This window comes from Sinocyclocheilus rhinocerous, unplaced genomic scaffold (assembly GCF_001515625.1).
Source record: "Sinocyclocheilus rhinocerous isolate Xijiao unplaced genomic scaffold, SAMN03320098_v1.1 scaffold942, whole genome shotgun sequence".
NCBI classification, from domain to species: domain Eukaryota; kingdom Metazoa; phylum Chordata; class Actinopteri; order Cypriniformes; family Cyprinidae; genus Sinocyclocheilus; species Sinocyclocheilus rhinocerous.
The window spans coordinates 2,528,610-2,545,079 of NW_015627890.1; the positions used below are offsets into that span (position 1 = coordinate 2,528,610).

Genomic DNA, 16,470 nt, shown 5'->3' on the forward strand with positions numbered 1-16,470 from the left:
CCCCTTCCCAAAATCCACCCAAATCAACTCTGTTCTTATTTTCCCTTCCCCCACGTAGCAGAACAATCACTCTGCTAAGAAGGCAGAAAGCAAGAGAGAAGAGGATGAGGAGAGGGAGGGGCGTTGAATGGGGTATCTGGTTGAGTGTGTCCCGAGGCTGTGTGTTTTGTACCTACGGAGCTCGGCTGAAGCTTTTAGACGCTGCAAAAGAACAACAGAGCATCATTGCGCTTTTTGAATTTCCAACTCTCTGGATTCTTTTTGATTGCAGAGTCATCGGAAATATTAAAAAATAACAAGCCAAAACTAAAGGCTGTTGTCAAAATAATGCCAGTAAATGTCATCCCACAAGTTTTAGATATACAGTCAATTCAGTTTTCAGAAAAAAATGCCTGTTTTAGCAAGAAAGCTGCAACTAGTACAACAGACTCAAACTGAGCACAATGCAGAGACCTATTTTATAAAGAATTTTTTTAACCTGTCATTGCAGCATTGTTCGCCAATTTGTGCTTTGAAATGGACTCTTTGTGTGTGACCCTCCTGACCTCTGCTACATTATCTTCCTCCCGTGACTTTTAAAATCCCCACAGGTTAAATGAAGCTCTGCTGATGCTGTTGACTAACTCTTCCTCCTGGTTTTCTCTTCTTGTATCTCTCTTTGTATGTTTTACTGTAGAGGATCAATAATTTTAACTTTTGTGTGAATCGAAAGGAGATGGTGTACATTAATACTGTATTGTGTTGGTCTGTTTTTGTTAATATGTCTGATCAGTTTGGTTGGGTCTCTCCAAGCTAGTGGAGACTGACCCCTATAGGTTTGAATGTGATCCTGCATTCAACCTTGTTTTACTATAGCACATGCAGGCAAAAGATTTTATGCAGTGACCAGTTGCCTAGTAAATCAAATAGTGAATTTGTCAAATGTAATGCACTCTCTGATTTTTTTTTTTTTTTGGCTTTTAAGGAGATCAGAATGGGATGGACTCTCCCACTGAGGCTACGGCTAACCAGGAAGACAGAAATAAAAATGGAGACAGAACGGACAAAAAATCAGGTCCATAACAAAATCTCTCTCAAAAAAAAAAAAAAGATTGCAACAGTGGTTTTTCAGTCTGTCAGTATGGTGTTCAGATGGCCTTTCTCGCTCGCTCTCTCACCCTCTGTCATAATCACCTTCTCAAAGAACCACCAGAAGATACCTCAGCCTGCCTTTGATTGGTCTGTTATGACAACCCTCATGCATTTTTTGATCAGAATGGGATGGACTCTCCCACTGAGGCTACGGCTAACCAGGAAGACAGAAATAAAAATGGAGACAGAACGGACAAAAAATCAGGTCCATAACAAAATCTCTCTCAAAAAAAAAAAAAAGATTGCAACAGTGGTTTTTCAGTTGGTATTTCTTCAATACCCAGATTTTCCATTAGATGTATTGTTTATCTTGTTTAAAATCCAACACAGTAACTTATTAATATTATCAGACAAATATATATTTTTTTATTAGTTTATTATTATTATTATTTTTTTTTGCATTGTTGTTTTCCCATGCTGTCCATGATACCGATTGGGAACCACTGTTTTACAATAAGCTTACTGTTGTAAATAATGTGCAACAATGTGCACCCCTTATAAATTCTCTGTTTGCTGCTTCTGTTCATAGAAGGATTTATTCAAATGGAGGCGGAGCAAAATGAGTCATCTTGCCGTCCTAAGCGTCCGTCATCTGGATCAGACGAGTCAGTTGAGCCCTCTCCCAGCAAACGGCCACGAATACAGGAAGAGGTCTGCTGCAACATACTCTGCTCTAATTTTTAATAAATGTACCATGATATTGCCATGTTATTTATCTTTATAAGTTCTTTAAAACCACTGATGCTACATACCATATTATTTATTTAAGAAAAACAACATAATTACTTAATTTAGTACCACTGCATACCTGATACATCACTATACCATTGTGCACAGGAAAAAAACAAAGCCTAATATTATTTAAAGGAATTGGATACCGCAAAACAGTATGTAATTATTGTACCCTTTGTAAGTATTTCTGTTTTTCTCTCATTCAGATGCGGCAGTGTCCATTCTGTCGGTTCCATCATACTGATATTGAGCGTCTAAGGAGTCATGTGATGAACCAGCATGCAGTTCAGCCTGCGGTCCGCTGCCCACTGTGCCAAGACACACTGCACAGTATTGCCCTCTTGCGTACCCACCTCACACATCTGCACAGTGTCACTGCAGACTGCACTCAGAAGCTCATCAAAATGGTGAGGGGAAAAAAAGAAACACAGTATGCATGTATTATGTAGGTTCAGATTTTTTTTGCACATATGTATAGTTTGTAATTTTGAAAAGAAATAAAGCAACCAGGGATTTTAAACAAAACAAAGGTCCGTTCCAGCCACAATCCTCACTGCAAAAAAGTTCCCTAGTAAAAACATCTAAACTCGTCTGAAACAAAATAACTTGCTTAATATATAAAGATTTTTTTTTAACAACAATATGTTTTGAATCAAATATTTTTTATACCACATAGGCAAATCTACAAATATTCAAACAGAACAAAATCTATTTGTAAATTTATTTGGTTTTAAGGATTTTTTTTTGTTGGGGCAGGCCAAATAATCAGCTGATATTTTGAGATTAATTGAGAATTATTTTTTTTAGTAAATATTGCATAGTGTTTGTTTAAATTGTGCAATTTTGTGTAGGCCACATCTTATTTGCTATAATTATAAGCCATGCTGCTTTCTAGATATATAAAAATAGTGGTCAACTTATGTTTTTTTTAATATGTGGTAATTTTATTTATGCAAGAAAATGTTCAGCACATTATGAATGTGAATGTGCATGTGCGGAGGGGTGTTTAGGCCCTCAGTGACTCCAGCACGAGCGAGCAGAGACGAGTAACGACATTGAGTGGGGGGAAGGGAGAGGTAGCTGCCTCAGATCCAATGAATATTAAAATTAGCTTTTTTATCTGCAGAATATAAATTGATACTAATGCACACAGAGCTTGTTTGAGCTCCAAGCAGACATGCCTCACTGTTTCTGAAAGGTTGGACATTTTTTGCCAATTCAGTCAGCTTGCGCTCAGTGCTTTCTCTAGCGTAAAAGGCTTTTCTGTCTTTCTTTCCATTCATGTGTTCACCCCTCTCCCATCTTTCTTGGTCTTCCTTGCCCTCTGTTCTGCCATCTCTCTTGATTTCTCTCTTCGGCACTTTGCGTTCCTCTCCCCCCTTCCCCAGCTGAACTGAAATACAGTAATGAAAATAATTGTGCTTCATTAGTTCTGAGCCAGTGCTAGGTGATTTTCGTTATGAACCGTGCCTGGTAATTATGTTCTAAATTAAATGTGACCTTGAAGAGGACTTGTGTGCTTTCCTTGTGTTCCTTTAATACAGCTCTTTGCTGAAATGGTGTGCTTTGTGATGGAAATAGCAGCCATTTTGTTTGGTTGCTCTCCCTCCCTCTCCCCCCTTAAAGTTGCATTGATTTACACATTTTAAATTTGAGTGGGTACAGAAGGATAGAAGGAGAGGGAGATAAATAAAGTGGCTTTTTTACATCCAAAGTTAGCTAATTGTGTTGTCACAGACCAAAGAGGGCTTCCATTCATACTTAACCTTTGAACTCCTTTAAGTGTTGGTTCATGACTGCGATTACATTTTGCCATCTGAAGTTAAGGGTCTATTCTCTGGCATGATGCATCGTTAATGCACACATGTAGCAGGAACACAGCATAATGACCAATCATTTTCAGAGATAACGATCAAATGACTTTAAGGGATAGTTCACCCAAAAATGAAAATTAGCCCATTATTTACTCACCCTCAAGACATCCTAGGCGTATACGACTTCCTTCTTTCAGATGAATCCAATCGGAGTTATATTACAAATTGACTTTGATCTTCCAAGCTGTTTAATGGCAGTCAGCGGGTGTTGCAGTTCACCAGTCCAAAAGAAGTGAAATAAAGCACATCCCTCCCTAATAAAAAGTGCCTCACATGGCTCCGGGGGGTGAACAAAGGCCTCCTGTAGCGAATCGATGTGTTTTTGTAAGAAAAATATCTAGCTTGCGCCAACAGTTGTGTTGCAGTGGGTGTTACAGTTCATCAGTCCAAAAGAAGTGAAATAAAGTGCATCCATCCCTAATAAAAAGTGCAACAGTGTACAACAGTGAGTGCAAGCTAGATTAAATTAATTTTTACGTTTTAAATATGGTTATTTTTCTTGAGTATTGAGTAATTCATGGGCTAATTTAAATTTTTGGGCGAATTAACCCTTTAATAATGAGATTTTATGAATTAATTAATCAACAAAATGGATTTATCAAACCTATTATGATTTATTTTTTCCCTTGTGATCAGGTGATTGCTTCAGACGTGCTGCCAGAGAAGATGTTTTTACCGGTGCACAAGTCTGATACACAGCCGATAAATGCTAATGAAACAAAGAGACTGGATGGTTAGTATAAATCTCATTATTTGTTTAAGTTTTTATTTTTAATCTAGGTTGAGCATGGTTCTTTATTTGTCATAATTTTAAATAAGATTGACAGTTAATATAGAGGATTTATGACACGATTTTTTTAAAATGAATTTTGCTTCATGATATATTCACAACTATCCGTTTTCTCTTTTTTTCTTTAGAAATTTCAACCGATGCTGAACCTGAGAGAGGTACAACACCTCACTTGGAAGCAGCAAATATCTATAAACAACCATCAGAAGATGCAGAATCCACAAAGGAGAACAATGCTGCTTTTCCTTGTTGGCAGAAAGGCTGTAACAAAGTCTTTACATCCTCAAGTGCACTCCAGACACACTTCAACCAGCTCCATAGCCAGAAATCTCAAACAGCAATATCTGATCACCACATTTACAAGTACCGGTGTAATCAATGCAGCCTAGCATTCAAAACCCCTGAAAAGTTGCAGCTGCATTCTCGGTACCATGCTATCAGAGCTGCGACCATGTGCTGCCTCTGTCAACGCAGTTTTCGTACAATGCAGGCCCTTCGGAAACACCTTGAGACAAGCCACCTGGAGCTAAGTGAAACCCAGATACAGCAGCTTTACGGTGGTTTAATGATGAATGGTGAGACCCTGATCTGCGAAGACCAAACATTTGGTGAAGAGGAGGGATTGCCAGAAGAAACGGGGATGAAAGATGATGATGAATGTGATTTGGAGGAAAAACTAAGTCCTACAGACAATGATTCAAGTTTGGTTAAAGATAATGTTGAATGTGACCCCAAACAGCCTGTTTTTCCTCTTAGAAAAGGTCCGAATATCACATTGGAGAAATTTTTGGATCCGTCGAGGCCTTTCAAATGTACGGTTTGCAAGGAATCTTTCACCCAGAAGAATATTCTTTTGGTTCACTACAACTCGGTGTCACACTTACGTAAACTTAAACGGTCTCTGCAGGACACGTCAACTGGCTTGCAAGAACCTGTCAACAATGCAGACCACAAACCATTTAAATGTAGTATTTGCAATGTAGCATATAGTCAGAGTTCAACCTTAGAGATTCATATGCGTTCTGTCTTGCACCAGACCAAAGCTCGTGCATCCAAGCTTGATTCATCTGCTTCTAGTTCTGAATCTGTTGGCCCTACCCCAGGCAAGGCATTGTCCAACACTCCTGCAACCATGAACAATGCTGGTCTAAGCCACCAACAAAACACTGAACTCAATGGCACACCTGCAAACCCAGACACCAGTCATCCTTCAACATCTGACTTGAGAAACAAGTTGGTAAACATGATTGATTCAGCTACCAAGCAACAACAGATGTCATTACAACAACAACAACAGCAGCTAGCCCAGGCTCAAGTCCATCTCCAGCAAGAGCTCCAAAAGAAGGTTGCTCTTATTCAGTCCCATTTATTTAATCCTGCACTTTTACACCCTTTTCCTATGGCAACAGAGGGTCTTCTTCCAGTGCAGCAGCAACAGCAATTGCTTCTTCCTTTTCTTATTCCAGGAGGAGAGTTCCGCATGAATCCAGAGGTAAACCTTAAAGGCTCTGGGCTAAATGTAAGCACAATAAAGCCTACTGTAAATGTGGATATTGTGGAGTCTTCCAAAAAAGATGTGCCAAAACATTGTTCTAAATGGAAACAAAATGAAGATCTTGCAGTTTATCCTAAAATGGATGAACAGAAACTGACCAATTATCCACCATGTGAGAAGGATGTAGATGGACAGAACAGTAATGAAGAATCAAAGGAAATTTATAATGTAGGCACCAGTGAAAAAACTCATGGTCTTAAAACTCAAGAAAATGAAGACCTAAACAAAGAGATGTCAACCAGTGGGGAGGGTTTTGGTGAGTTTCTTCCACCCAGAATAGCCCATGATGCATCCGGGAATGCTTCAAAGGCACTGCTTGAAAACATTGGTTTTGAGTTAGTCATGCAATACAATGAAAATAAGCAGAGATATCAGAAAAATCTTACTGAGCCAATACCAAATGGCAGGGATGTGTCTGACACTGAAGAGGTGGGTCATTCAGAAGATATGGGAAAGTTAGAGTGTGAGTCTTGTGGGAAGCTTTTTTCAAATGCACTGATATTAAAGAGCCATAAAGAGCAGATTCATCATTCCATATTCCCTATCAAGTCATTGGAGAAATTTGCCAAAGACTACAGGGAGCAATACGACAAACTCTTCCCATTGAGACCTGCAACTCCAGAGGCTTCTCCTGTCTCATCCCCTTCTCCTACCCCTCCTGCGATTTCTAATTCTTCAGTGCAGCAGCCACAAAAACAACAACCTGTACAACCAATTATTACTGCCTCTACACTCAGTGCTACTGCTGCTACTGTCTCCATTCCTCAAGTTAAGTCTCCATTAGCTCAAATTCCCTTATCCATGGAACTGCCACTCTTCCACCCACTCCTAATGCCTCCCATACCTTTGCAAGGTTTAACTCCTCAGGTCCCTGTCCATCTGCCCCCAGTGGAGGCTGGATTGATTCCTGATTTGACGCAGTTTTATCAACAGCAGTTAAATCCAGCCATGTTACAGCAACAATGTAAAAGACCTCGAACCAGAATCACAGATGACCAGCTTAGAATCCTGCATCAGTATTTTGATATCAACAATTCTCCAAATGAGGACCAAATCCATGAGATGGCCAACAAATCTGGTTTGCCACATAAGGTCATAAAGCACTGGTTTCGGAACACTCTATTCAAAGAACGCCAACGCAACAAGGATTCTCCCTATAACTTTAGTAACCCTCCCATCACAACACTGGAAGATGTAAAGGTGGATTCTAGACCAGCCTCTCCTGAACCACCAAGACAGGAGATTTATGGGAGTAAGAGGTACTCAAGAACCAGGTTTACTGACTACCAGCTAAGAGTATTGCAGGATTTTTTTGATGCCAATGCATACCCCAAAGATGATGAGTTTGATCAACTGTCCAACCTGCTTAATCTCTCTACCCGCGTGATTGTGGTGTGGTTTCAAAATGCCAGACAGAAAGCTCGGAAGAATTATGAGAACCAAGGAGAGGAAGGGAAGGATAGTGAACGTCGAGACCTCTCTAATGACCGCTACTTTCGTACTTCCAACAACAATTTCCAGTGTAAGAAATGCAACATAGTTTTTCAGCGCATTTTTGATCTAATTAATCACCAAAAAAAGCAGTGTTACAAAGATGAGGAGGAGGAAATGCAGAATGATCTGAATGAAACTGCAGTGGATTTTAAGACTGAGTGTCATAGTCCAATATCTGGACCCTCTTGCTTTACACAAGCAGCTTCTTGCTCAAGCCCCTCCAGTTCATCTGTGTCTAGTACTAATGTGAAGTTCACGGATTCTGAGCATATGCACACAACAAGTCACACTGGAGAGCTTAAACAAACAAATGAAGCATCCTCTGACCCTAAACAGGCTGTTAGTATCAGCTCTGAGCTTGAGGAATTAGAGAAAAGAATGCAACAGCCAAAGCCTCTCTGTGAAGAGAACCGAAATGTAAGCACAGAGATTCCCTCTCACCCACCTCCTAAACAACAACAGATTTCCTGCACATCTGAAACAAGCCCAGCTCCATCACAGAGCTCCCAAACTATATTTAGTTCTTTGGAGATTCCTTCAACTGAGCAACAACAGCAACAGAAACCAGCCCAGGATATGAGCCCTTACCACTGCATCCAATGCAAATTGAGCTTCCCCTCATTTGAACATTGGCAAGAGCACCAGCAAATGCACTTCCTTACCCAAAGTTACTTTCACACCCCACAGTTCCTAGACCGTCCTGTAGACATGCCTCTTATGCTGTTTGATCCTGCTAATCCTCTACTTGCAAGGCATCTACTTTCAGGAACATTTTCCCAGATAGTGGCAAATCAACCCGCAGTGACCACCATTCCTGATTCAACCATAAACTCTCTGAAGAGGAAACTTGAAGAGAAAGCAGGATCAAGTTCTTTGGAAAATGACTGGGAAAATAATGGGGAGGAACCCCAGCGAGACAAACGTATGAGGACCACTATAACACCAGAGCAGCTAGAGGTATTATATCAGAAATATCTTTTGGACTCCAATCCAACACGCAAGATGTTTGACCATATCTCCAATGAGGTTGGTCTTAAAAAACGAGTGGTTCAAGTCTGGTTCCAGAACACCCGAGCTCGTGAGAGGAAAGGCCAATTTCGGGCACTGGGTCCTTCTCAAATCCATCGTCGCTGCCCATTCTGTCGCGCTCTCTTTAAAGCACAGACTGCTCTTGCTGCCCATATACGTTCACGTCACTGGCATGAAGCTAAGAATGCAGGCTGTAGTATGGCAATACCTAATATGACTCAAGATCAGGAAGGTTCTCAAATCAAATCTGAACTCTTTGATTTAGCCAATTATTCTCAGTTTTTGAACCCCACTGATGATGTAGACTTTCCAGCATGCAAAAGCATGGACCTGTCTTCACATCAGCAGCGTCCGAGCCCAAAACCTTTTAAAGGTGAGGGTATGGAAGATTTTGAGATGCCTTCCATGTCAGTTTATCAAAATTGTGAACAAATCAAGCTGAATAACTGCGACACTAACACAAACACGGCCCATGACCGTACAACTGATGAAGGAAATGACTCTCTAGAGGCTAAACATGGCAGTATTGACCACATGTCTCCCAGCACTGAAAGAGAGGCTTCTTCTGAAAGTGATGAAAAGATGTCTTCTGGATTGGTTAGCCCTGCAATGAGCTGTAATGCTAAAGATTTTGATAATGATTTAGTCTTAGATTACAGTGAAAATTCCAGCCTGGCTGATCCAGCTTCACCATGCCCTGGTAGCTCCAACAGTCAGAGCTTTGATAATGACAGACACAGTCAAAAACGCTACCGCACTCAAATGACCAACCTGCACGTGAAAGTGCTCAAAGCCTGCTTTAGTGACTATAAAACCCCAACAATGCTTGAATGTGAAGCCTTGGGCAATGACATTGGACTTGCCAAGAGGGTTGTTCAGGTGTGGTTTCAGAATGCTCGTGCCAAGGAGAAAAAGGCCAAGCTTAGCCTTGCAAAGCAATTCGGCACAGAGAGTACTTCTATTGATAGACCTAAGACAGAGTGTACTCTTTGCTCCGTTAAATACAGCAGCTGCTCGTCTATTCGTGACCACGTCTTCTCCCAGCAACATCTTGCTAAAGTTAAGGAGGCCCTGGGTGGCCAGATGGAGAGGGACAAGGAATATTTAGGATCAGTATCTAGTCGTCAGCTGATGGCACATCAAGAGGTGGATCATCTAAAAAAGACAAGTGATGGTCTGGGAATTGTCCAACCACAAGCTATATTGAGCTCAGTAGGCCTTAACCAAACTGCCCTTCATTGTCTGAGCCAGTCTTCAATGTACTCAAGTCTGCAGACGCAGACCACTGCAAGCATGCCAGGTGGTAGCAGCACAATGACTGAAGATTTTTCTTCCATAAAAACAGGTATGTGGCTAACCTACACTTTTTTTTTATTAATTCACTTACCAAAATTCTGATCGTTAGTAATCCATACTTTTTTTATGCATTCATTATTATAGAAGGTGCCGGTGACCCTCCTGTACATGACCTGACTTGCAAGCCAACCACAACACCCTCTTCTGCCATATCAGCTATGGATGACAAAGATGTAGCTAGCACAACCAACTCTGTCTTGACCCCAAAGACCACGGAACAAGAACTCCAGTTTCCCAAAGAAAATGACACTGAGAGTAACAGGATTCCCGCAAACAAGCTTGACAGTACTCCATTGGGAAATGCTAATCGTGCAAATTCTTCTCGCAAAAGTAAAGAAAAGTCAGACTCTTCCAGACCAACAGTATCAACTCCAAATAATGGAAGAGAGTATGCCATGGATCCAACTCAGCTACAAGCTCTTCATGCAGCAATGAAAACTGACCATGCTGCTCTGCTCCCTAGTCCCCTCCTGCCCTGTCTGATGCCCGGCTTCCCTTCACTTTTTTCTCCCCATATTCCCACACCTATGCCTGGAGGCCTCCTGCAGCCCATGTTTGGCATGGATAGCATGTTTCCATACAGTCCAGTTTTGTCACAGGCTCTGATGGGGCTGTCCCCGGGCTCCATTCTCCAGCAATATCAACAAAATCTGCAGGGTGCACTAATGCAACAAAGACTGCAGCTGCAACAGAATCAGTTAGTGCAGCTACCAGAGAAACCAAAACCTAGCCAAATCTCTGCTCGCCTCAATGCAGAGGACGCAGTTTCATACAAACATGACAAGAAGCAAGGCACACCCAATGGCACAGATTCCCCCTTCATAAACTCTGTCAACACTAAGCAGCTAGAAGTGGACAATAACTTTCTTCTAAGCCACTGTATCGTCTCCAAAATAGAGTGTAGAACAGAAGGCAAGGATGGTCATCTTTATGACTGTCTCGCCTGTGAGGTGTCTCTTACTGGGAATGCAGAGCTCATCAAACATCTGGAGTACCCTCAGCATATACAAAGAGTGGCAGAGAGACTGAATGCCAAAGAGCATGCTTCTCCTCGATTACCTCACATCAGTCCCTCATCTACCTCTCAGTCAAACCCATCCAGTGAACAGAGATCTTCTACAACTGCCCAGTCTTCTTTAGGGACTCCTTCTGCAACCTCCATCCCTAACCCAACCAATTCTGACCAGCCCGATAGACGTCTCCAAAGCTCACCCCTGACTTCAGCTTTACCTGAGGCTTCCCAAAGCTCACCGGCTACTCCCTCACATCATGTTCTTTTGCCTTCAAATGTTACCTCAAGCCTGACAAGCCCTGCAAAGACTTGTCACGTAAAACCAATTGACTCTGTGGATGGGCGTTGCAACAGCAATGAGTCAGAGGAGGGACAAGACTCAACATAATATATTGGAGCAAGAGGTTTGATGCCTTCCATAACCATTGTTTTTATGGCTTGGACACAGCCTCAGAAAAGACTCCACAAAAAAAAAAAAAAAAAAAAAAAACAGGAGGATAGTTAAACAAAATGTCTCCACTGTAGATTACACTTGGGGAAAGCTATGAGCCAGAGCTAGTTTGACGGACTGTTTTAAAAGGACTGAATCCTGTAGGATCCAACTTGCATTAACAGTGCTTGTAACCAAAAACAAGTGTCAGTAGAATGTTTTTTTCCATTTCAATATGCTGGTTTTTAACTAAAACTTGAGTATATGTAAAGTGTTTGGAAACTAAAGGGTGCACAGCTAAAGACTGGTGAAGAACCTAAGATGGTTTCATGATTACCTAACTAACCAAAAGTCTGTTTATAATGCATACGTTATAACGGACACTCATAAAACACCCACACTATTTTTTGCCCTGTCAAGTGTTAAGATATTATATTATTGGCTTAATGAAGTGATGTAATGTATTTTGATGTTGTCTTCTCTCAGGTCAACAGCTCTCAATTTTGCTCTGTTACAAGACATACCAATAGAAAATATATGAAGCCCAAAAGAAATGTGTAATGAATGAAAACGTCCAATTCTGATTCGTTTTCAAAGTCCTGAAATTGCAACTAAGCTAATAGATGTCCTTTTTTTTCTTTTTTCTTTTTTTTTCTTGGACATGTACTTGTCCAGACACAAAGCGAATGGCATTCTGTATGTAAATTGTGGAAAAATATAATTTAGCTTTTTTTCTTTTCGAAAAATGACAAAAAAACATTCTGTGTTAATGATAGATACATGTATGAACATTTTGGTGTTGCGTAGATTGTTGAATTCAAATGACTTAATTGTATGGTAGGTTAAAACAAATTACTTGTATATTTAACTTTTGTATTGTCCCAGTCAAAGACACTTGAGGCTGTTTAGCCATGCTAATGTTAAAACATAGCATTTACTCGCTAATGCTGTTGAAAATTGTCACTGTACAACCAACTTCCTCTCCTGCACTGAGCCAAGTTGAAAGACCCTATCTGTGTATGAATTAGATCAATGCACATCTATAAGATATTTTCTATTTTTGTTGTCTTCTAAACAGAACATTTCGATTGTGCACTTATTTCTTTTTCTTCTTTTGCCTTCAATACTGTAATTTCACTTTTAAGGCAGTAGTTTTTTTAGTAGTTAATTTCTCCTTCACTACATGGTATTTTATTTCTTAACATTTCTGCACTTGCCATGACTAACAATAATTACAGTGATGATATTATGAAACAATAATAACTTACAGTATTGCTTTAATGGAAAATCCAAAGATAATGTAGTCTTACCATTGGTGCATACAAAGGATGGAAAAAACTTTATACTTTAGAAAATATTACTGTTTTTAAGGAATGGAAATCTTTTTAGATGATGGAGCCAGCTACGAGAAAACTGTTTTAGCTAACTTATTAGAACATTTCTGACCTCATTTATGAAACAACCAGAGAACCAAAAATCAAAACAAAACCGAAAGCTTACTCTGAGGATATGGGACAGCACTGTCGTGCAGCCCTTGTAGTCTGTATTATAGAGGTGGAGATTACAGTTTGCTTCTCTGTGTCCGGCCTTTCTTTTTGTCTGGTTATCTCTTTTGATTTCGTTTCTTTTTGTTTGTTCTACTAAATGTACTGGGTCTAATTGTTGAGAAAATAGAGTGTGCTGCTAATGTAGGTTTGTACTAAGATGCATGCTTGATTTTGCTTTTTGCTGAAGCTTTAATGACAACCGTCAGTAGCCACAAACACTGTCCCTGTTCCACTGCAGTTGTGTCCACACATGACTGTGAAGACTGTGACTCTCCATGAACTACATTATGTTCTCCTCTTAGCCAACCAATGTTGAAAACCAATGATGTTATATTTATACAAAGTTTGCATTCCAAATATCACATTTGTCATTTCAGTTGATTTTGTTTTCCTCATTGTATTCTACTTCTAAGGGGACTGTAACGTATGCTCTCACTCCTGAGTCTGGACCTGCTGTGAAAGACTGTTTACTCTGCGTGTTCCTGGAAATGTTATTACTGTAGCGATCGCCAAATAATGTATGTTCATGATGCACTTGTGTTTATTCATGTGACTCACTGGGCTAATGTCTCCTGTCCTCTTATATACATGCATTCAAAGTGAATAAAATCTGTTTCCTTTTAATAATTTGACATGTTTCTATGGTCCTCAGAGCACCCAGGGAATCTCTGTCTTTTAAAAAGACTTTTATGACTCCCCTTTCTGACAGATTGAAGGTTGCAAGTAACACATTTTCACTGAAAATGCACAGCAAATTTGTAGTGATCGAAGTTCTGTGATTTGATCATGTGCGTTTCTGCTTTGTCCTTAATCTGATTGCATGCTCCCTACTCTGCTGAGGCAGTGTAAAGGAGACGGGCAATCAGCCAAAGCACTAGAAATCAATGGAGGTTAAACGAGACAAAATCAATGCAGCTAAAGTTCAAACTGAGATTCAAGTTCATGTGTATTAGCAAGCGACGCCGTTGATAACGGTGTTGACTCATGCTCAATATATATAATGCACAAGGTTATTAAGAAGAGGAAAAAATATTTTGTCCTATTATTTTGTGTATATATGTGAGAGTTATGCCGGAGTATGATCTACTCTGCAAATCTTCCTAAAAGGGAAGTTCATGTAAATTTTAGCATCTAATGTTATCAAAGTTGGTATTGCTGTATGTAATTTTACTCAACATTTTGAACAATGTTTTTATTTTTAAGTCAACATTTTAATTCTCACAAATTGAAGGTATATTTAAGAGCTAACGCAGAGTCAGCTGGTCATTATCACAATAAACACCAAAAGGGTGATCAGGATCATGTTCTTTCACCAAGAAGAGGTTTATTTTGCCATAATGACCAGATGACTGTATGTTATCCCACTACCTGGCAAATACATTCAAATAAATTCACACAATATTGATTTGATTGAAACTTATCTATCAGCTTACTTACAGAGACTATGAAACATAGGTGTCCTGGCTAATATTTCAGTTATAGTGTTTCCATGCACAGTCTTTATTTAGAAATGTTTGATTCGCCAGTCTCCACTGACTAGGGATGGGCGATACCACTTATTTTGTTTTCGATATGATACCGATATTTTTCAAGGCAGTATCGTATTAATTAACAAAATCACTGGTAAATAAAACACACCTTAGTATCGATATTTTTTGTTTGAGTATTGATACTTTCGATACTCGCGTCAGTACCGATATATCGATACTTTGGATCGATACGCCCATCCCTACCACTGACCAATCAGAATCAAGTATTAGTCAGGATGGGTAAGTAAAACAACAATTCTACCTTTTCTTATAGCCTAGTTAATACAATTATATTGTGTATAGCTATCCTATTGTTTTATAGCATAGAACGTCATATCAATAATCAACTAGCGTTCTGCTTATTGAATTCAAATGTCTGCATATCCACAGCCAAAATAAAACGTTTGGAAAACGTCTTTTAGAATGTGTTAGTTGGGAACCAAGCAACGGGACGTGAAAAAACTAGAACGCTCCCTTAACAATCAACGAACCTCGCTGATTATAACTAGTTCTAGTTTGTCGCATCGTGTCGTTCACTCAGGAGCCGAGCGCCTATGTGATTGCGTATGGTGCTGGGAGATGACTAAATTACATCACGTCTCTGAATGATTTCTGCACATCTCATTAAAGGGGTCCTATTATGCTCTTTTACAAAGTCTTGATTTAGTTTTGGGGGTGTACTAGAACAGGCTCTCATACTAGGCTGTTCGAAAAACACATTATTTTTCACATATTTAACATTATTACAACACCTCTCTCCCCAGTCTGGCATGAACGGCTCGAATAGTTCCTGTATCAAGTGAAGTCCCGCCTTCTGAAATACGAAATGTGTTGTGATTGGTTAGCTGGGCCAGTGTGTGTTGTGATTGGCAGCACTCTGCGCCTGGTCGGGAAATGTCATGCCCCTTACCATAGCCGCCTGCGAGCTTCAGTGTAAATATTGTGTCAAAATCAAATCAATTTGAGCACGATTTAAACCCGGATGATTGTAACCACTCTAAGTTTGTCTGCCTTGGGAAAGCTAGCGTGTCTCCGACATAGTGATAACACTCGTTGTCTTCTCTAGTGCAGCTCAACCAGGTCTTGTCCCATTCGTCGATATTTGTGATATCACAAATCCTGGAAAATATGCGTTGTAGTCCAAACGAGTCGTTCGTTGTAGTTTTTGAAAAGTGATTTCTGTTAAATAAAATATCTCCTTTTGAATTGGACTTTGAGCTTTGTAACTTTGCAGATCTTTTTTATGCTCAAACAGCAACATTACAGACTAACTAAAGTTGAAAAAGTGAAAAAGCATAATAGGACCCCTTTAAGAGAGATACAGGAGGGTGATGGGCAGGACTAAACCATATATCTAAAGAATCGCGAGAGCTTTTGATTGCGTTTCTAGGGTTAATTTAAGACAGTTATGGCCACTATTTCAGGGCTTTCGACATATAGATATTCTTTGCTGTTTATTTAAAGCGGGAAAAGGGAACTCGAGTGACGTTTTTTCCCCCAGAGGTATTCCAAACCTCCCACCCAAAGAGCTTCACAGCCGTGTTCATATATAGCACTTACCAGTACTGTGCATCATAATCCTGTCTGAGCTGAGGTAAATCACGGCATAAACGAATCAATACGCACTAATTGTTTTTTATTGTACAATTAGTCCGCGGCTTTGCGGAAAACAGAAACCATTTCCCGCTAATGACTCCTGCATCTGCGTATCCCTTCATCAGGGTGGCGGGGTTCGAGTTGGGGCTGCACGTCATTGCATTGGCTGCCGGGGAAGGTTAATTGACTTTGCGTTTAACATGCTAAATTATTCCAGTTTGCCTGCATGGCATTAGGGGCTGCAAGACTCCCTCCTCCTCAGCCGAGGTCAGCCCGGACCAGTCATTAATTAAACTTGTGACATTTAGCCAGTTGAGTTTCCTCTGAGTGAGGATGATATTATTAATATTAACGGCCCTGTGTGAATAGAAGCCGTAACCGACCGTGTTTTTTAT

At 40.1% G+C, this 16,470-nt stretch overlaps 1 protein-coding gene across 1 annotated transcript in view; it reads left to right on the plus strand.

Moving 5' to 3' along the window:
* The window catches only part of LOC107735402 (zinc finger homeobox protein 3-like), a 27,777-nt gene extending 16,298 nt beyond the window's left edge, over positions 1-11,479 (plus strand). Inside the window, exons 4-9 of the mRNA XM_016547096.1 lie at positions 965-1,054; positions 1,661-1,782; positions 2,070-2,270; positions 4,374-4,470; positions 4,656-9,950; positions 10,046-11,479. Coding sequence (XP_016402582.1) covers positions 965-1,054; positions 1,661-1,782; positions 2,070-2,270; positions 4,374-4,470; positions 4,656-9,950; positions 10,046-11,361 — 7,121 coding nt within the window. The 3' untranslated portion in view covers positions 11,362-11,479. The remainder of the gene's footprint in view (positions 1-964; positions 1,055-1,660; positions 1,783-2,069; positions 2,271-4,373; positions 4,471-4,655; positions 9,951-10,045) is intronic.
* Positions 11,480-16,470: the final 4,991 nt, after the last annotated feature.